The sequence below is a fragment of the Nannobrachium achirus genome, assembly GCF_963921795.1.
Source record: "Nannobrachium achirus genome assembly, chromosome: 16".
In the NCBI taxonomy this organism is placed as follows: Eukaryota; Metazoa; Chordata; class Actinopteri; order Myctophiformes; family Myctophidae; genus Nannobrachium; species Nannobrachium achirus.
In genome coordinates, this window is record NC_137823.1 from 7,672,255 (window position 1) to 7,695,604 (window position 23,350).

Sequence of the window (23,350 nt, forward strand, 5' to 3'; positions counted from 1 at the left end):
CATTTGTTTTTTAGATTTATTAGAACCTTTTTTCTTTACTGATTATATTGTTTTTTAGATTGATTTTATTATATTGTATTATATTGTATTGATTATATTGTTTTTTAGAATGATATTCATATGCATTTGTTATATTGTTGCTGTATTGTAAGTCGCTTTGGATTAAAAGCGTCTGCTAAATGCCTAAACTGTAAACCGTAAACTGCGACCAGAGTCTAACACAAACACATAACATCAACAGGAGGATGTGGAAGGATCTTCTTCAGAAATGAAGTCATGTGTTTGGAGAGACATTACATGTTGAGATTACAATCTGAGCATCAAAGTGTATCAAACTGTATCAAAGTGTATCAGACTGCTCCATGCATCCATCTCTCACCAGATGTTACCAGCCTTATTCGATCAATATTTACATTATTGTCTACCGACACACACACACACGCGCACACGCACACGCACACACGCACGCTTGGCAGCAGTCATATTCCCTTACATAAGGCTTTCTCCAGCTGCTGCTGCTGCTGCAGTGTTTGTGTGTGTGTGTGTGTGTGTGTGTGTGTGTGTGTGTGTGTGTGTGTGTGTGTGTGTGTGTGTGTGTGTGTGTGTGTGTGTGTGTGCGTGCGTGTGCGTGCGTGTGCGTGTGTGTGTGTGTGTGTGTGGCCGCCCAGGTCAGCCCCCCAAAATACCGTAAATATCATAAAACGGGGGTACAAATAATTGGTTTGGCCACTGACCCTCTAATGGTCGGCCCAATAGTTTTAGAATTGTGTTTCTAACTGCTACAGAGGATGAGTAATACGTTTTCCAGAAAAAAAAACTGTGGGTAATGTTCAAATCAGACTTAGGCCTAAATGGGTTAAGATCCCAAATCTGATTGGACCTTCACAGCCCTTCACAGTGCAGTGTGAGCTTGTAGATCAGATATAATTCACATCACAGTGCATTGTGAGCTTGTAGATCAACTGGGTGTAATTTCTCCAGGGAAAATGAAAGGTTTTAAAAGACAACTTTAGTTTCTAATTTAATTTAATGAATGAATCATCTGAGTTAAAGTCAGACGAGTTCAACTGTAGCATTCGATTTACACAGCGCGCGCGTGTGTGTGTGTGTGTGTGTGTGTGTGTGTGTGTGTGTGCGTGTGCGTGTGTGCGTGTGCGCGTGCGTGTGTGTGCGACTCAGTATCCATTGGAGCAGCGCTTTGCCATTAGCCGCCTGTCAGACTAATTATTAATGAAATGTTATAGGAATGTGTCGGAATGCAATGAAACATTATGAATAAATGTATAACATTATATATCTATAACAGAATGTATGACTGTAAATATTAGGAATGCACTCATAGAAACGTTAAGTATGAATGTATAATATTATTTAAGCAATATTAAACGAGAGGGTGTGCATTATCGTGATTATTTGCACACCAGCCTTGCTGCAGGGACGAGCCGAAGGAGAGTTCCGTAGCCAGGGCTACGGATTAGGGCATTCAAGAATAGTGATCTTTAGTATTCGAATTATTCAACCTCGAATATTCGACAGGACTGTCCAAACTGTCAAATATTAAAGGAGCTATAGTCAACTTTTTCTTGAAAAACCGATGCAAAAATAAAAATAATGTTTCGAAAATACATTATAAAAAAATAAGCTTCATAATATATGTGTTTCTGTTCAAAAATGACCACAAAAAGCATAAAATAATGATAAAATAATCATTTTGGCCATTGTCGGGCCGACACTTTGTTTACATCCTAGTCTAACGCTATCAAAGAATAGACTAGAATGTAAACAAAGTGTCGGTCTGACAATGGCCAAAATGATAATTTTATCATTATGTTATGCTTTTTGTGGTCATTTTTGAATAGAAACACATGTATGAAGCTTATTTTTTTATAAAATATTTTCGAAACATTCTTTTTATTTTAGCATCCGTTTTTCAAGAAAAAGTTGACTATAGCTCCTTTAAGTAAGCAAGAGGCGAACATTGTGAAAATAGCCGATCTACATGCTCACAACGCCTCGCGTTGCGAGGCGTTGTGAGCATGTAGATCTGCTATTTTCACAATATTTATCTGTGGAACCGAGTCAAATTAAATGTAATACCTACAATTCCAAGTGCTTGTCAGGGTGGGGGTCCCCAGTTCAAATATGTTTATTTGGGGGTCACGGCCTAAAAAGTTTTGAGAACCCCTGGTATAGAGCATTAACAAATTCATCCACCAGGGGCATTGACAACTCATTCTCATGACTTCCTATCTAGCCAAGCTTTATAAACTATATATATTTTAAAGAGTAAACAATAAAAATAAAAAAAAGCGAATATTCGACTTCGGTGAACGTCGAAAAGTGACTTTGATATTCGAATATTCTAATATTTGTGACCCAGCATAGCAGAGGGGCAGTCATTTCGGAAAGCACAGCTTTAGACCAGCCCTGAAATTACTTTTTTTTTTTTTTCTAAAATGTGATAAAGCCACAAAAGCATTTCATAACTAGAAAAATATTGTTCCTTCGAAACAATTGTGGGCTCGCTTCAAGCCAGAAAACAATGGCTATAAAAGTACAAAATGTCAAGATCGCAGGCAGTGCTCTCTTTGACGTTACTGACGTCAAAGATTGGTCTATTTTGTTCCAAAAATGTGTTGTGCAAAAGTTGACCGGCTGGTGGCGCTATAACAGGCCAATGTAAGAAGGGTGGTATCTGTTCCTTGACCTATTGGGAATGTGCTTGCAAGATTTCACGCCCATTGCAGGCTGTGTTCATGATTTGAGGTGTTTTTGGCTTTGGCCACTTTATCGCTGCTTGCAGCTATATTCATTATTATTATTATTTTTTTGTGTGTGCACTTCATAGGCATATTAGATAAAGGTCCCTAGATTGTGTGTAGAATGTTTCATGCAAATTGCAAAAAAAAAATCCTAACGGGTTTAAGCATTTCACAAACTGCTCAAAATGATATAGCGCCCCCCTTTGGCCGATTGGGGTAAGATTGGTTTTAGTGATATTTGGACTAACACTCTACATCTTTGCCAAATGCCATGAACATGTTACTTTGCATGTATGATTTAGAGGCTGAAGAATAATTTGCATAAAACTGCAATATTCATTGAATTTATTTAAAAAAGCATGTTTCAATTTTAAAGAAATCCGATCTTACAGATCTTTAGATATCGGTCCAAAGTTCACATAAAAAAAGTTTTGTGCACGAGGAGCGAAAATTCCAGAATAAAGCGGGTTTACGCGTTTTACAAACTGCTCAAAATGGCGGAAAATCTAAGGGCGGAGCTTACTTAACAACGACACAGATGTCTTCCGCTTGAGTCAAAGCACGCGTGTAACAAGTTGCATGTCTTCAAACGAAACGAGTCATGACTTATGCCCGTTTGAAGTTTGGATTTTCAAACGCTTCGTATAGCGCCCCCCTTTGGCCGATTGGAATAAAATTGGTTTCAGTGATACTTTGACTAACCCTCTACATCTTTGCCAAATGCCATGAACGTGTAACTTTGCATGTATGATTTAGAGGCTGAAGAATAATTTGCATAAAACTGCAATATTGATTGAATTATTAAACATTTATATTTCACTTTAAAAGAAATCCGCCGAGACTAGTTTGACCGTATTGGTCCAAAGTTCCTGTGAAAAATGTTTCGTGCGCGTCACGCAAAAATGCCAGGAGGAGATAGATTTTGACTGTTTTTCATATAATTCCAAATTTTGGGGGATCTAAAGGTCAGAGGTCAAAAGTCAGAGCGTAAAAGTTGTTCGGCATGAGGAGACGCATACGTGTATACAGGTTTCATGGCTGTACGTATAACAGAGCATGAGCTCTACCTGTTCAAAGTTCGCACTTTCGAAGGCTTCCTACAGCGCCACCATTTGGCCGATTGCTTTAGAAAATAATAGCACACGTCGCCACTATAGGCTGAACACATTGATGTTTTTATTTTCATTTTCTCACTAAGTATGTAGGAGTTGAAAGCGGACAAAGTATTGAGGAGAACTTGATATGCTTAGTATAGAAATAATGACAATATCTAGAGTGTGCTCGCCTTACAGGCGAGCCCACTAAATATCAGGCTACATCTCCCCTAAACCCCAGAGCTTAACTCTGCATGTAAATAAGACTTTTTTAAATTAATGTGAAGAGAAACCTAACATTTTGCAGGTTACATTTCATCTAAAGGGCTGCATTTCTCAGATTTAGTATTTCTGCATGGCATAACTCTATAAGCCATATCTACAAAACTGTTGGGTCAATCTTCACAACCAAACTTTCAAATGAAATGAAAAAAATCAATGAAAAACAAATTCAATTGACTAGCCCTCAGCTGTGTTCGGACACATTTGGTAAATGCCCTATGCCCAACTGGACATCAATGGTGACTGTTCTGCCCAACGGGCACCAGTCTGGGTTCTCCAACATTACTTCTGATACTCCTACATTCAATCCCTCACATACTGTGCACTCTTATAGGTAGTACGGACACACGACTAGTTCATTATTAAACTATAAAATATAAATATATGACACGCACGCACACACACACAGTCAGAGAGACATTACCATAGCTACTAGCTGCTTTTCTGATATACTGTACTGTGTGTGTGTGTGTGTGTGTGTGTGTGTGTGTGTGTGTGTGTGTGTGTGTGTGTGTGTGTGTGTGTGTGTGTGCGCGCGATAGCAGGGTGCATCTGGCTTCTCCTGATAACACAAAGAAAACAGAGCTACCCACTCCAACACACACACACACACACACACACACACATATATATGAGCACGCACGCATGTGCACGCACACACGCCCACACACAGACTGATGACAGACAAACAAACACACGCTTGCACGCCTACACAAATAGACTGAATGACACGCACACACACACAGGCACGCATGCAAACACTCACACACACACACGCACGCACACACACACACAGACACACACACAAACAGACTGAATGGCACACTCGCACGTACACACGCACACACACACAGGACGCATGCAAACATTCACTCACACACACACACACACACACACACACACACACACACACACACACAGAGTGAATGCACATGCGCTGAATGATATTGGGGGAGTGGGTGATGACACAGCAATATCTGTTGTTTTCTTTTGCAGCATAAAAAGCAGTTGTTATGAAATGTAAACAGGTTTATATGAAGATATTAATGTAAACTTCTTTAACAGTTGTTATCTATACTATAATTAGAGAGGTCAGTCAGTAGGTCAGTTACACAATTATCTATTCACTCGCTTCAGCGACTGATCCCAAATTTAACATGGCATTGGCCATTAGCATTATACACACGGTGACGGAGCCCGAATTTCATTTTTCCCAAATTCAAGCTATTTATTAGCGTTTCTTCACCACTTCTGTTCAACTCTACAGCCTGTTGTCAGGGTTACGGTCCGTTCCTCCAGGCCATGGGATCTGTAGCCCCGAGCCCACACACACCTCTCTCTCACAGTTAGGAATGTTGCAGTGACGAGTCTCTCTCTCTCTCTCTCTCTCTCTCTCTCTCTCTCTCTCTCTCTCTCTTAGTTACTAAAGGGGGGCCCCCAAATCTCTGTGTGATAGGATCATGTTGTTTTTACATTAACCACTTGAACCCTAACCCTATTCTGAGTGGAACATTAGCCAAAAATAGCCGATATACAAGCTTACAACGCCTCGCAGCGAAGAGGTTTTGTAGAGGGAAAGAGGAGCAGACTAAAGTATTTGACAGTCCAAGTGGTTAAATGTCTGAAAATACACATTACTCCTAACATGATGACAGTGCTGCCAAACATGTCTAAAATTACGGCAATTTTGAAACTCACGCCATGTGAAAACGGCCACTTATTTTGCATGCCGGAAGTTTTGGCGTCCGAAATGTTACAGCAAATCACCTAGTATTTTTTGCTGAAAGTACCGTCAGAATACAAATTTCCCTACAGTGAAAACGCATACCGTGATTTTTTTACTTTTTTTTTTTTTGACAAGCAGCTGTGTAAGGAGCCAATAATAACAGTTAAAGCATTGTATTTGGGATTGAAAATGAAATCATTGCACTCGCTGGCTGCCTGCGAGTGCAAAGATTTCTCAACGGCAGCTCCTTTCGAGCTTCCTCTGTGAAGGTGAGCGGAGGGACTGGGAGTTCGAAAGAAACAAGCTGTTCTCTTCTCAACAAGGCGCATCATTAGTTTCTCGTCGTTGTTTGATGATTGAGCAGCGAGCGAGTCCACAGCTAATCTAAAGCCCACTGCAGGTGCAACACGTTGCATTAGATCCTTTCTGAACCTTATGTGTTGTTGCATGAAGAATATTTTGTTAAATCAATTTGTAGCGTTCAGGGTGAGAGAGGGAAGAGACAGGCACCGATGCCACCGCACCGAACCATGCGCTGAACTTAACTGGGGAGATTGTTTTTTGCAGGTCTTTCAGTCCGAGTGTTGCCATGTCTGCTAATTATAACCGACTCTGGGCTTGATTTCCGTAAAGTTGCTGCTATAGGCCTATTGATAGTTGCTGGTTGCGTTTTATTTGTTGTGAGCTTGTAGATCGGCAGTTTTCAAGTAGCTGATGCGGCGATGCGTATAGTTTTAAAGCGCTTGTGTGGCCTGGATAATATCACTTTTTGGGGCTTATTTTCGTACACCTGGTTGCTTATTACTCTCGCAAAATCTGGCAACACAGGTTTTCGTGCCACTACAATGGTTTAGTGAAAACGAGGTATTTTACGGCGATACAAGCATTTTTGACGCCGATGAGGGTATGTGAAAACACCCAAAAAACTAAACTCCTGGCAAGTTATGCTAATTATCATTATTCATTTAACAGGAAAAATATTAATGTAACTCCAGTTGGAAACAGTGAACGAGGATGATTTTAGGAGCTTTAGGGGCAAAGCATCTGGAAGAGATACTTTAGTTTGACTATTCAAATGTTTAACCTTTTTAGACCGCATTATTTCTTCAACCATTATTTTAGGCTTTAGCCATTACTAATTATTACCTGGCTTGATTGAATGCTTGATTCTGAAGCGCTGAATTATAGGTGAATAATGACCGCTCTGTTCTATAACGGACCACTGCCTAATCAAAGGAAATACTTTGTATTGTTTTTAGCTTTTTTTTTTAATTAGCTTTTTTTTTTTATTTACAATATTATCGTGATAATCAAAATCTATTATCCTGGGGCTTAACATTTGCCAGAAAATAGCAGATCTAGAAGGTCACAACTTGTTGTGAGCTTGAAGAACGGCTATTTTTTGGCAAAGACATTTGATTCTACGGCCATTAACTAGAGATATATATTTGTTATATATATTATAAATAACACATCTCACCATGTTAAAGTCCAGGTTCTCATTGTATAACTTGAGCATAAAGGACTATTAACACAATGGGAGCCAAGGTTTCTAACATTTCTAGCTGTTGCTGGTGCCGCCGTTCGGAAGCTTCGTGCGTGTGCACGTGAGTGTCCGCTGACGATTGAGGAAGATAATCCATTTGTTTACAAACGCTCGCGAAACTAAAATCCAAACCGGGGCCGACCATCGCGGTAAAGTGTCGCCGTGAAAACAATCAGATCTCTGCTTCCCTGGCGTTCTTTACACCTCATTCATAGATAAAGCCCTTTTTATGTTTCAGCCTAGAATGGAAATCAATGCAGCCAGGTCGCGCCATTTTCTCTCTCTCTGCAAAAGCCACGGTGTGACGTATGGACTAGGGTCATTCACAGGGCACGCAGCATGCACGCAGAGCTGTACAGTTAACCCCTTGTTGTCTCGTTGAGGAACGAGACAACTCCTTTTGGCAGAGTGACCCCTAGTGGCCTTATCTCGTTACTGAACGAGTTTGGCCTGTTGGGTGTTAAGGATTAAATATATATATAAATAATAACACATCTCACCATGTTAAAGTCCAGGTGCTTCTCCACCCACTCTGTGGCGACGTCAAAGTCTTCATACATCTCCATGATGTACAGCGTGTCCAGAGCGTCTACGATGGTCGCTCCCTGGATGCTGCCTGGAACATACAAGCACATAGAGACACGCTGTCAGAAACTCATATACACATAAGAGACATGACTGTAGCTCCCTGGATGCTGCCTGGAACATACAAGCACATAGAGACACGCTGTCAGAAACTCATATACACATAAGAGACATGACTGTAGCTCCCTGGATACTGCCTGGAACATACAAGCACATAGAGACACGCTGTCAGAAACTCATATACACATAAGAGACATGACTGTAGCTCCCTGGATACTGCCTGGAACATACAAGCACATAGAGACACGCTGTCAGAAACTCATATACACATAGAGACATGATGGTAGCTCCCTGGATGCTGCCTGGAACATACAAGCACATAGAGACTAGGGCTTTCACGAATAGTGATTTGTGTATTCGCATTATTCGACCTCAAAGTATTCGAATAGTCAAATATTCGACAGGACTGGCCAAACTGTCAAATATTAAGTAAGCAAGAGGCAAACATTGTGCAAATAGCTGATCTACATGCTCACGTTGTGAGCATGTAGAAGCCCTGGTATAGAGCATTAACAAATCCAAAAGCTTGTAGATCTGAAAATAGCAGAACTACAAGCTCACAACGCGTCGCAGTGCGACGCGTTGTGAGCTTGTAGATCGGCTATTTTCAGCACGCAATCAAGAGTAAAATCAGTCATTACGATGCCATCAAGGCCCTTCAAAATACATTTCAGTTGACTAAATCAACTGTAGATTTAGTCGCCATAAAATCGTATATTTAATCGACTAAAATTAGACTAAAACTAAAACTTTTTCAGGTGACTAAATTATGACAAAAACTAAAAGACATCTTTATTCAAAAGACTATGACTAAAACTAAATCAAGATTTGCTGTCAAAAACAACACTGGTGGATACCAAAACTTTATAGGTCAAGTTTATTCTCCTCAAAGAAATGACTGACAGTACAAAGGCCTTAGCCAATGAGGAGCAGCGTTCTAGGTGACATCCCCACCAACCCACATGAAATCTTTCGTAGTATGCTCTCCCAAATCTTTAGATACTAATGTATATAATGTATATAAACTGTAGGAGTCTCAGAAGTAATGTTGGAGTGCCCGTTGATTTTCATGCCCGTATATGTTGGAGTGCCCGTTGGGTAGATCTTTATGCCCATATATGTTAGAGTGAATTCTGGGAAATTGCGAGTGTGGTTGCCATTTTTTTGCATTTTCCCATTCAAGTCAATGGGGCTACTGCAGAAAAAGCACCATATAAAGGTAACGTGGGCAAATGTCATACGTAACGCAACTGAGTATAGAAAGGGAGACTATATTAGAGCAGGAGAGAGGAATGAAGGTCATAGAAGAGCTGTTGTCCACTGGAAGCTGTTGTCCACTAGAGGCATTCTTCGACTCAGACGATACAGCCAGGATCGCCGAAGCTTATCATCACATCCAACCATCTCAAGATCTTCAGCTAGTTCGCCCAGCAAGACTCCAGAGCCTTCCATACGATTCAAAGACATCTCGGTTAAGTTCTCACCGGACACCACTGCGGCGGGTCCTAATCCTTGTAACCAGTCCCTTTGGAGTAGCAATTTGTAATACTAATAAAGACACGAGGAAGGTACCTGAAGAGCAGAAGGACAACGGGAAGAGGGCGCCAACGGACAACAGGATGGGGAAATTGAAAGAAGCTTTGGATATTGCTAAGGTCAAGGTCAACATGAACAAGAAAAAATGTACACAAAGGAAGAAACTGATTATGGCCGAGATGAAGATAAAATATCCTCACCGGAAGGTGAACAAAATAGCTAGAGCAATATCCAAAGCATGGAAGAGCTCATGGAGGGTATAAAGGGAGAGAGGACGGAAGAGGGACGCCCGGCGGGTGTCCGCAGTGCAGAGCAGAGACCCCGAAAGTGGACGAGGAAATGACATTGGCGGTTAACATGAAACAACTGATCATGTTAAGGGAGGGTATGACGGAACAGTTGCTTGCTGCCGAGCGGAAGATGAAAGAAAGACCTTGGAACCGATTTGTGGTCAACAAAGCAAGATGTGCTGAAAACTGAAGAAAAAATACGAACCTTAAAGGACCAGGTCACCTCTGGGACAACCAGATCTTATTTTATTGTTGTGTGGGACACGATCAACACAATCCTGAATTATTTTTGGAGCCGTGTGCAGAGCACATGGGCTCCCTCTGAGTGGCAATGTGTGTCCTGTCTCACCAGAGTCTGTGTCCAGTCGAGTTAAAACAGGATCTGCCCATGCGCAATTTTTTGGATGGGATTTATGTCACTTTGAAGTGAGCCGATTTTTTGGATGGGATTTATGTCACTTTGAAGTGAGCCGATTTTTTGGATGGGATTTATGTCACTTTGAAGTGAGCCGATTTTTTGGATGGGATTTATGTCACTTTGAAGTGAGCCGAATCTCTGGGATCCGTTCTTTTCAAAGAGCCGTTCAAAGGTTATTTATTTTTTAAAATACTTTGTAGATTTTGATTATAATTACAAATCACTTCAATCAAAAACATAGACCTGGAACTGCTCAAATTCACGGCTCCACTTCGAACCGAGGTTTGATTTTTTGTGTTCAATCTGTGTTTTTAGATATGTTAGTATGTCAGCATGCTACAACTAGTCATATGATGCATTTTGCATCATATGACCAGTTGTAGCATGCTGAAATCGGCTGAAATACTAAAATATCTAAAAACACAGATTGAACACAAAAAATAACTCAGGATTGTGTTGATCGTGTCCCACACAACAATAAAATAAGATCTGGTTGTCCCAGAGGTGACCTGGTCCTTTAACTCATTTACCACCTCCCCCGATAGTCCAGAGAAAATGCCAATGTCCCTCTCTGCCAAGCCCGATAGTCCAGAGAATTTGCTTTTATATAATGTAATGTTTAATTACACTCTTCCCCAGCCCGTGACAAAGTTTGAGCTTTCTGTCATAAAGGGAACCAAAAATATCACTCATCAAAGTAAGTGTGTTTGAAAACAAGAGTGTAATGATGTATAAATCTCGGGGAGCACGGTGGTGCAGTGGTTAGCGCTTCGCCTCACAGCTAGAAGGTCCTGGGTTCGATTCCCGCCGGGGGACACTGTGGGCGCTGGGGGCGTGTTCCTCCCTCCGCGTCATCAGCACCCACACCCTAGGTGGAGTTGGTGATAGGGCCTTTCTGTGTGGAGTTTGCATGTTCTCCCCCTATCTCCTAGGGTAGATGCCCTCACAAAAACATGCAGTAGTCCTGGTTTCTATACTACCTCCCCCTAGCCAGCCAGGTGCTCTCCAATTCCCCTGGCGCGGCAGGGGGAGAGCGGAAACCAGGACTACAGGTTAGGTAGTTGGCACTGGGTGAGAAAATGGGTTGCAAAACCGTGGGATAAAAATTATAAAAGAATATATGTAATAATGTATAAATCTCAATAAAAATGGATAAATCTCCCCATAACCCACAGTGAATGCATTTCGAGAGGCAGACCGCAGCCCGCAGAGTGCAGACAGCGGCACAGGCGTGCAGACTCAGAGGGATGTGGGGCAGGGACGTGCAGAGAATGTTAGAGACGCAGGGGCTGACATTTCTAAAAGGGCATTTTGATGGACAATTCTCTTGAATGCAGCCTTCAGTTATGGTATGAAAAGGGGACATTTGCATTTCTTTTACCATAATAAAAAAAATTGCATTCATAGTCTGTCTGAAGAGGGCACTTTTTACAGAGGGATAAAAGTGCAGGGGCTCAAGCCCCCTTTGATGTCTATGTGTGCACGTGCCTGGTGCGGGGCTAGCAGAAGCAACAACATAACAGAGCAGCTGGATCTGAGACCATTCTGCATGAATCAAACAAAATCCAGTAAAATATTCACTTGAAAAGCCATGACCCCCAAAGTCTCCACAACAAAATATTATGTCCCAGCCAGACAACAACGGAGATCAGAGCAGGGGCGTCACAAGGGGAAAAGTGGGACTGAGTTACTAGGGCCCAAGGTGGAAGGGGCTTCATTATTTTATACTTTTGCTATTGAAAAATAGCAGATCTACAAGCTTGCAGCGCGGCACTCGGTGCCGTGCTGTGAGCTTGTATGTACTGTATATATATTTTTTAATCCCCCTATGAAGAACATTCATGGGGGGCCCGCAGTGAATCCTTGTACCCAGGGCCCAGAATTTGGTCCGACACCCTTAGAACAAAGTCTCAGCCTCTCTGAACCAAAACAACCCACTACAAACACATTAGAAAGCCTGGTGAGGCGAGGTTACAAACACATAAGCAACACATCACCTACTCGAGACAAGATGCGGCGCCAGCGACGGTCCACTCGACCACCAAATCCGATCATCAAGCCCTGCTTGCGGGAGAGAAAAGGAGAAAATGTCCCCCGGCGGAGTCCTCCTGGTCAGGCGACCATGGATTTGTTGTTCTCTGTGTCTTGGCCCGGCGGAGTCGGAAAACAACAACAGCAACAACAAGAAACCACGTCCATTGCCCTCTCTTGCCACCCCCGGGACCCCGAAATCGGTGGATATTCCAGGTCTGAGGAAAAGGGTCGCGTCCAGGGACGTGCTGGGCCCCTGATTCAGCCCGGGAAAAGGAGTTGTAGAGGCCCTCATTGCACGCTATAGAGAGAGATCTCTCTAGCGCTGCTGCTACTCAAAGATTTGCCATTTCAGATCATGACAAGTGACAATCCAGTGGGCCAATTACTACATGAGTTATATTTCGTCGTTGTCGGGTGGAAACCTTGTATGTCCAAAACCGTTTGTTTTGCATTTATCATTTTAACAGGCAGAGTAACTTGATCCCAATCCAAACCACAGCAGCTGCGCACAGTGCACCATAGAGCAATTCAATTCAAAGGAACTTTATTGGCATGAGAAAACACACGTTTACATCGCCCAAGCAAGTGCCACAAATAAAATAAAAACAGATGACAATGGCGAACATATTTACAGCTATACACATAGGCATTATATAAAGTTATGTGTGTGTGTGTGTGTGTGTGTGTGTGTGTGTGTGTGTGTGTGTGTGTGTGTGTGTGTGTGTGTGTGTGTGTGTGTGTGTGTGTGTGTGTGTGTGGGGTTAGGGTTAGGGTTAGGGTTAAAATGAATGGAATGTCCCCACAAAGATAGTAGACTATGTGTAATGTCCCCACAAAGTAGCAATTGCAAACCTGTGTGTGTGTGTGTGTGTGTGTGTGTGTGTGTGTGTGTGTGTGTGTGTGTGTGTGTGTGTGTGTGTGTGTGTGTGTGTGTGTGTGTGTGTGTGTGTAGGAGTTGAAGAGATTTGTGATGTGTTGGGGGAAGGAAACATTCAAAATGTGGTCTGTGCAAAATAAAACACTTGAATGTTGAATAAAAGTCTGTAAAAAGCTTATTTCTATTTGTGTGAAGTCAGCAAGACGCCCTAAGGGCAAGAGGTGACCTATTACAGCCACATTACACTATTCCAGTTATTGCCCTAATACACAATTACACTACTACACTTATCTGATATAAGTGCCAGAAGCCATAATTACAAATATCAACTGAGTTATCCACTTGAAAAGAGACCAATCACAAAAAGGTCAAAATCTCAATTATTTTCTATTTTCCTGCTTGATTTTGGTGAAAATGGCTATTTTGTCCTCTTTCATTTCAGGTACTGTATGACATTGTCGAGCAAACACAGAATTTAGGAAAAATGTCAATATAAAAAAAAAATCTTAAACAAAATGGCAGGAAAGCCATACAGCCCATGTTAAAATGGCAGTCAATGTGTAGGTGATTTAATTTGATTTAAATGCTGTATGAGACTATGTTTATTTACATAAAAATTACAGTCGTACAAAATACCTAATATAATACTTTATATACTTTATAAGTTATTCAACTATAGTCCTCTCTCTCTCTCGTGTCCTGTCTAGGTCTCTCGGCCAGGTCATTTAGTTTTAATGCTCCACATTATCACTGATGTCACTCTTATCTGTTTTCAAACAACTAAATAAATGTAACTGCTCTCCTGCCTGCACTCAGCAGTTATCTGTTCATTTGTATTTATTGTTTTACTGCATCCTATCACTGTATATGACTGTGTCTCCTTTGCAAAACACATCGATGTCAAATACAAATAAAACTGCCTGGTCTTATAAAATACTGTCTGTCATAAATGCAGTCACAACCATCTCTAATGTCACCTTGAATAAACCGCACACGCTTCACTACCAATACACTGTGTGCGTGCGTGTGTGCGTGTGTGTGTGTGTGTGTGTGTGTGTGTGTGTGTGTGTGTGTGGGGGTGTGTGTGTGTGTTTTCACCTTTTATTTGCCGAGCTGCATATCCAGTACCACTTAAACCCTTAAAAGGTACTTATAATATACGAATTTGATACAGTCTTTTTTTTCACTCTCTATCAAATGTCTTTGCCAAAAAATAGCCGATCTACAAGCTCACAACGCGTCACAATGTGACGCGTTGTGAGCTTGTAGATCGGCTATTTTTTGGCAAATGTTCCGCCCCAGGATGATGGATTTTGCTCGTCGCGATAATATCGTAAATCGCAATTTCTTTTGACACAATGATCGTGATATGAAATCTTCATATCGTCCCATCCCTAGTGTGTGTTGTGTGTGTGTGTGTGTGTGTGTGTGTGTGTGTGTGTGTGTGTGTGTGTGTGTGTGTGTGTGTGTGTGTGTGTGTGTGTGTGTGTGTTTCCTGCCCAGCATAACAGGATGAAGGTTTGTAGCTGACGCATCTTTCTCTTCTCGTGATCAGTGGAGTGTGTGTGACCGGACAGGAACTGGACCTTACTAGAGACTGTTTTGTTAACACCGCTCCTTTTCTGCCCACTCCTGCAACGATTTCATTTCTTTATTTGTTTGCCAACCTGGGGAGAGCCCCGAACTGAGCGCATGCTTACTTCAGTGCATGAGGAGGAGTGAGCAGGCCGCTTCTTATCACCTGACGGAGGAGTGTTTCCCCAGTTGGATATAGCGCGTGGAAGGCAGTGTTAATTTTGTCGACTAAGACTAAGAGTGCTTGGAAAAAGTACTCGAATGTCTTACTGGTAAAAGCATGGTTTATGTATGTTTTAGGCTAATTTATATCTGCAAAAAGACTAATGTTTTAAAATAAATCATTGGGTATTAAATACAATAGGATCCGAAATGTAGCGGTGAACGCGTGTTGTCGTCTCTTCTGTGATGTGATGGGTTGTGTGCGCCGGTGAAGATTTCTATTCTTCTTTTTCTTTTCATTATTTAATAGGCTAACAGCCACGGCCAGGTCATCATCACTTGACGATGTAGCCCAGTTTCCATTGTTTTGTTTGTTTCCCCGGCTCCGTTCTCCTCTCTCCTCTCTCTCCTTTCTTCTCCTTTCTCCTGTGGCTACAGGCAGATATCACCCCCTCGTTTGTAGGCGAATTAAGCGAATATTATACGCATATTCGCATCGCTTTTTGGTGTGTATGGAAAAAAGCGAACACTTCGCCTTTTTGGATCGCTTATTCACGACGCTTTGCTAATTCGCCGGTATTTACGGAGCTTAAGACTATTATTTGTGTTATTCAAAAGACTTAAGGGGAACACACACTGGACGCGGAGGCGGCGCGGAAGCGGTGCGTCAAAAAATACGGCCCGTTATTTTCAATGAACTAACCCACACCGGCGGCGTCAGACGCGCGCAACCGCGGGTCTGCCGCCTCGTCTGCCACGCCGATACGCCACTGTTCTATTTGTCCAGCGTTGCCGCGCGTTGAACATGTTCTCCCATGGTTCTCCCCACCGGGGGAAATGGATGTGCTGTGTGGCAGCGCGCCGCATCCAGTTGGGGTTACCGTGCGGCACTTAAGGTGCGTCGATACCGCGATGCGACGCTGCGCAGCCGTCCGCGTTCAGTGTGTGCTCCCCTTAAGACTAAATCTAAATCTAAGACAAAGAAATAACACTGGTATACAATAAGCAGGTAATACATCAATATGTAAGGACAGTACAAGTATAGCCAAAACAAACAAAAAATGCATACAGAACAAGTACAGTCAACACCCTGCCTAAAAGTAAGTGTCTCTCTCGTAGCTTGATGAGAGCTTGTAGATCTGCTACTTGTGATGCTTTTGTGTGACTGTAGTCATGACCGAGTAGAGTCAAAAGTTACAGTGTGGAGAGGAGAGCTTTCTGCCGCTCGTTAAGCCAATCACAACGGATACGCAATGAGCTGCGTCGCTCCTGCGCCATATTTGGTCGTTTCCATGACGTTAACTCATTCCACACGAGCGGTTAATTATTAATCATTCATGGCGTCGCCATGGAAACCAATGAGATGTAAATGTGACCCTTAAGGACCATTAACCGTGTGTGTGTGTGTGTGTGTGTGTGTGTGTGTGTGTGTGTGTGTGTGTGTGTGTGTGTGTGTGTGTGTGTGCGCGCGCATGCCTGTGTGTGTGTGTGTGTGTGTGTGTGTGTGTGTGTGTGTGTGTGTGTGTGTGTGTGTGTGTGTGTGTGTGTGTGTGTGTGTGTGTGTGTGTCCGAGTTAAATTTGCGTTTTGAATATCCAAAATCCTCTGAAGCATTTTTCAGGACAAGAAGAGAGAGAGGGGGAGAGAGAGAGAGCAAAGGACCCAGTGGCGACACTTGAAAATCTGCCCGAAAATCGCAGCAGTGTGCAAAGACCTTTAGACTCCCTAATCGAGAGACAAACTTTAGAAGGCAATGGTAGCCAATCAGGAGGGAATTTGGGAAATGGGTCAGATCCATGTTGATGACATGACTAGAGTTACTGTGTACCGCTTTGCATGATTTTACATTAGGGCAAACTCTTGTGTGTCCGAGTTAAATTCGGTGCCGTGCTGAGCTTGTAGATCTGCTATTTTTGACTAGTCAAATGATCCACCTGTTTCCGCGAGAATTTACTGTAGCATTATTTGTGGGACACTTCCGGTTAACAGCAGACATACAAGCTCATGTCGCGTCGCAGATGCAACCTTTGTGAGCTTGTAGATCACTCTCGGCTGCGGCGCCGGAAGCTGCCTGCACATTCTGCGCAATGCATGAATGGGATGTTGGAAAGTTGTGGATAAAATAAAGAGTTTAAAAAAAAAAAAAAAAAAACATGGGTTAAAGTTAACAATGGGTTAAAGTGTTATTTAGTCTTCAAATGAAACGAGGAGAGAAGAGTTGTTTAAAACAGCTCTGTGTTCAACACATACACATTACAAACCATCCACACGATGACATTATTCTATGCAAATTGACCCGCAAACTCATGACCCTAATATGCAAATGAAAGGCAAACAGTTTGAATGGCAAATGATAGGTTACACTGTGTGTGTGTGTGTGTGTGTGTGTGTGTGTGTGTGTGTGTGTGTGTGTGTGTGTGTGTGTGTGTGTGTGTGTGTGTGTGTGTCAGACAGACAGACAGACAGACAGACAGAACATGTCTGCTCTTTTGTGTAAACATATTTTCTCTCCTTTCATTTTCCCTCCCCTTTGTGTCTGTCTTCTCATGCACGCACGCACGCGCACACGCACACGCACACGCACACGCGCACACACACACACACACACACACACACACACACACACACACACACACCTGTCACAAACCAAACAACTGCCTTATGAAACATTCATGGGGCCTGTGCCAATAACACAGTGCACGCACACACACACAGACACGCACACGCACGGAGCTCTCTCCAGAGCGGCGAAGCAGACCGCTGCTCTGAAAAATGGCTCCATGTCCATTTATGCTCTTATGTAACTTGAACAGTAAACTACACCAGTAAGACACGTAAGGGTCGAAATGCGAGGTCGCGTCATCTGTCTTAGCCATATATGGATTCTGTCGTCTGACACCACATACAATCCCTTGTATGCCCATATACGGAGATCCCTCCTCTGAGAATCTGACATCACTGTGATGTCACCTGTGATGTCACAGTGATGTGCCAGCCTTTTAGGCTTATGTCAAGCTGTGACCGTTCACAAACGAAACAAAAAGAGCATGAGCGGACACGCCCCTCCCCACCCTAAAAAAAAAAAATGTTTTATTTAGGATGGCCTTTTTCGTGCTAAATTATCAGCAATGTTGTTTTTGTGCTTTTAAACATTCCTTTAAAGTTCTGTTATTAAGTGTGCCTGCCATGCAATGGCAAAACACTTATTGTAATCCGCCATACTTAATTAAGTGTGCCTGCTATGCAATAGCAAAACACTTATTGTAATCCGCCATACTTAAGTCATTAAGTCTTTCGCCACGAATTTCTGCACGTAATAACTGCTATGCAATAGCAAAACACTTATTGTAATCCGCCATACTTAAGTCATTAAGTCTTTCGCCACGAATTTCTGCACGTAATAACTGCCGCACAATTTACGCCACCGCCGCAATATATACATCAAAACGTGCGGCTCGGCCGGGAATGGTGTGCTATTACTTTTCTTTCCGATCCGCGTTACCATTGCGACGTAATTCGCAAAAAACGACGCCAAAAAACCCCATTGACTTAGAATGGGGGAAACTTCGGCACGTAATAACTGCCGCACGATTTACGCCACCCCCGCAATATATACATCAAAATGTGCGGCTCGGCCGGGAATGGTGTGCTATTACTTTTCTTTCCGATCCGCTTTCCGATTGCGATGTAATTCGCAAAAAACAACGCCCAAAAACTCCATTGACTTTGAATGGGGGACTCCGAAAAAAAACCAGAAACTTTGGCGCCACATAACTCTGCCATACTTTTGCCTAGCAACGTCATTTAAAATGTAAAATGCTCACACAACTTTGGTCTTTTTCCGACCAATAGGGATGAGCTGTAATTGATTAAGCCTCGCCCCCTCTTTAACAGGAAGTGCCCTTCACCAAACAGGAAGTGCCTCTATAACTCATGAACCGTTTGTCGTACAGACTTGCAGCTGGTGTCATACCTTTTCTTTTTTTCTCAATTTTTTTTTCTCAATTTTTTTTTTCTCAATTTTTTTTTTCTCAAATTTTTTTTTCTCAAATTTTTTTTTTTCTCAAAAATTTTTTTTCTCAAATTTTTTTTTCTCAAATTTTTTTTTCTCAAATTTTTTTTCTCAAATTTTTTTTTTCTCAAAATTTTTTTTTTCTCACATTTTTTTTTCTCAAATTTTTTTTCTCAATTTTTTTTCTCAAAAAATTTTTTTTCTCAAAAAATGTTTTTTCTCAACATTTTTTTCTCAATTTTTTTTTTCTCAAAAAAAAATTTTCTCAATTTTTTTTTTCTCAATTTTTTTTTCTCAATTTTTTTTTCTCAAAATTTTTTTTTCTCAAAATTATTTTTTTCTCAACATTTTTTTTTCTCACATTTTTTTTTCAAAATTTCTTTTTCTCAAAAAAGTTTTTTTCTCAAATTTTTTTTCTCACAAAACAATTTTTTCTCAAAAAACTGTCGTTAAAGTGCGACCCGTGATAACGGCCAAAAATGCTCCAAAACGCCACTAATTAGTCGAAATGGCTGACTTCCTGTTTGGTTTCTGATTGGCTGCTGGCCTTGTGACGTGGGTAGAGCTGCGAGGGCCTGGTCATCGCTGCTTGCAGCTTTAATTCATTAATCGTCCATGACCTTAATTGGGGCCTATTTCGCCAAACAGGAAGTGCCCCTCACCAAACAGGAAGTGACCCTTGATCTCGTGAACCGTTTGTCATACAGACACGCGGGTTGCGTCAAATGAAATAACGCTAATGCTAACACCAACCGCTACACAAGGTTGCACAGACTTAGCGAGCTGCAGGCACACTTAAAATTTCTTAGAAATTTTCTCTTCTAGTTAATTAAGTCATTAATTAATTAGTTAGTTTCGCCACAAAGTTCGGCACGTAATAAGTGCTGCACGATTTACGCCACCGCCGCATAATATACATCAAAACGTGCGGCTCGGCCGGGAATGGGGTGCTATTACTTTTCTAAGAGAAAAGTTGTATCGTTTAATTGATATTAATTTATTAGTGAATTAATTTTACCCATTGACTTATAATGGGAATCGCAAAAACTCACATTCAATATTTTTTTCTCGCAAACCATAGGGGCTATAGTTTCAAAACTTGGAGAGGAGATTTATAATGATATCAAGGATTAAATAAAAAATTATTTCGTCAGTTGGCCTCATGGTGGCGCTATAACAGTCCACTTTACCTTTCGGCCTGTAACTCTTGAACCGTGGGTCGGAAAATTAAAATTCCTTTTTCCCTGGATTCCTTGGGTCATGACGCATCTCCTCATATAGGCCACGCCCATTTGCGTCAGGATAGATTTTCCGCCATTTTGAATTTTCTTCAAAATACACTTTTTGCTCCTTTTCCTACATATTTTCTCCAAATGTCACAAAAATCAATACACATGATCTATGGACTCATGCGATAAACATATTTAAACAATATTTTGATAGTCCATACCGTTCTTCCGTAACAGGGTTCCAAAGTTAGCGGGAGGAGCCCGTTTTGTAAGAAGTAGCCATAAATCACAAACGAAACATCCAGTCAACACCAAATTTTAACCACAAGTGGGGGGCGCTAGACTGAACATATACCCAAAAGCATTTCCACTTCGACCCATAGGGGCACCACAAACGCGCAAAACGTAACCGTTTCATGCCAAAACGTGTTTTTCAGGGGGAACGACCCTCTCAAAACGAAACACTAACACCAACCGCTACACAAGGTTGCACAGACTTAGCGAGCTGCAGGCACACTTAAAATTTCTTAGAAATTTTCTTTTCTAGTTGATTATGTGTTTCTTTTATGGTGCACTCTGAGATTCCCTGTGAATGAAAAGTGCAATAAAAAAAATAAAAAAAAAATATATATATATATATATATATATATATATATATATTAGAAAATCACACCCAATGTGAAGTGAGCGGTGGTCGTGCTTGCATAACGTCTTCAGACTAGGATTTGAGTCTAGGATGTACAGGCTATGCTACACACACACGTTTTGCTATGGCAAAACGCTGAGGAAAAAGGCTACAGACACACGCACAGCCACTCTATGGAGCGGTTTATCACCGCTCAAAAAATGATTATTATTATTAGTGTGGTTGCTATAGGAAACAAACTATTGTTCTAGGTCTGTTTTTGCAGGAAAGTAAACTTTTTTTTTTCAGGTTAACCTTTGGACTGATGTTATCCAGGTTGTAAGGCCAGTTATCTTGGACAATATAACGTCCAATCAGACGGGATTGGTCATGCTTCACATGACATCACAATATCTAATATAAATGATAAGACAGGATTCATTTCACAGTGGATTCCTCTGGACTCACCTCACCGCAACCACCTTTCTAATTATTATATTATTATTAATATCTATTGTATCAGTGTAAACATATCTATTGTTTGCCAGTAAACATATCTATTGTTTGACAGTAAACATATCTATTGTTTGACAGTAAACATATCTATTGTTTCATTGTAAACATATCTATTGTTTGACAGTAAACATATCTATTGTTTCATTGTAAACATATCTATTGTTTGACAGTAAACATATCTATTGTTTCATTGTAAACATATCTATTGTTTGACAGTAAACATATCTATTGTTTCATTGTAAACATATCTATTGTTTGACAGTAAACATATCTATTGTTTGACAGTAAACATATCTATTGTTTCATTGTAAACATATCTATTGTTTCATTGTAAACATATCTATTGTTTGACAGTAAACATATCTATTGTTTGACAGTAAACATATCTATTGTTTGACAGTAAACATATCTATTGTTTCATTGTAAACATATCTATTGTTTGACAGTAAACATATCTATTGTTTGACAGTAAACATATCTATTGTTTCATTGTAAACATATCTATTGTTTGACAGTAAACATATCTATTGTTTCATTGTAAACATATCTATTGTTTGACAGTAAACATATCTATTGTTTCATTGTAAACATATCTATTGTTTCATTGTAAACATATCTATTGTTTGCCAGTAAACATATCTATTGTTTCATTGTAAACATATCTATTGTTTCATTGTAAACATATCTATTGTTTGCCAGTAAACATATCTATTGTTTGACAGTAAACATATCTATTGTTTGACAGTAAACATATCTATTGTTTCATTGTAAACATATCTATTGTTTGCCAGTAAACATATCTATTGTTTGACAGTAAACATATCTATTGTTTGACAGTAAACATATCTATTGTTTCATTGTAAACATATCTATTGTTTGCCAGTAAACATATCTATTGTTTGACAGTAAACATATCTATTGTTTCATTGTAAACATATCTATTGTTTGCCAGTAAACATATCTATTGTTTCATTGTAAACATATCTATTGTTTGCCAGTAAACATATCTATTGTTTCATTGTAAACATATCTATTGTTTGACAGTAAACATATCTATTGTTTCATTGTAAACATATCTATTGTTTGACAGTAAACATATCTATTGTTTCATTGTAACCATATCTATTGTTTCATTAAAAACATATCTATTGTTTGCCCGTAAACATATCTATTGTTTGACAGTAAACATATCTATTGTTTCATAGTAAACATATCTATTGTTTGCCAGTAAACATATCTATGTTTTTTGACAGTAAACATATCTATTGTTTGACAGTAAACATATCTATTGTTTCACAGTAAACATATCTATTGTTTGACAGTAAACATATATATTGTTTCATTGTAAACATATCTATTGTTTGCCAGTAAACATATCTATTGTTTGACGGTAAACATATCTATTGTTTGACAGTAAACATATCTATTGTTTGACAGTAAACATATCTATTGTTTGACAGTAAACAAATCTATTGTTTGACAGTAAACATATCTATTGTTTGACAGTAAACATATATATTGTTTCATTGTAAACATATCTATTGTTTGACAGTAAATATATCTATTGTTTTGTAGTAAACATATCTATTGTTTGACAGTAAACATATCTATTGTTTTATTGTAAACATATCTATTGTTTGACAGTAAACAAACACAGATCTAATATTTCAGAAGCACATGAAGGTTAAAATAATACTGTTCTGCTGATCCACAAGAACAGAGAAGTGCTGAGTGGATTCATATCACTGTGTTACACTGTGCACGCACACTCACGCACGCATGCACACACGCGCACACGCACACACGCACACACACACACACACACACACACACACACACACACACACACACACACAGAGGAGTGAGATGTAGCTTGCAGTCTCTTTTCCTCTCTCTCTCTCAGCATCTGTGAGAGTTTAGATCAATAGTCCATTACCAGCTTTCACACACACACACACACACACACACACACACACACACACACACACACACACACACACACACACACACACACACACACAC

At 40.5% G+C, this 23,350-nt stretch overlaps 1 protein-coding gene across 1 annotated transcript in view; it reads right to left on the bottom strand.

The window, feature by feature from the left end:
- The window catches only part of man1a1 (mannosidase, alpha, class 1A, member 1), a 111,802-nt gene that overhangs the window by 52,416 nt on the left and 36,036 nt on the right, over window positions 1–23,350 (bottom strand). Inside the window, exon 5 of the mRNA XM_080745366.1 lies at window positions 7,911–8,026. Within this exon, the coding sequence (XP_080601492.1) occupies window positions 7,911–8,026 (116 nt within the window). The remainder of the gene's footprint in view (window positions 1–7,910; window positions 8,027–23,350) is intronic.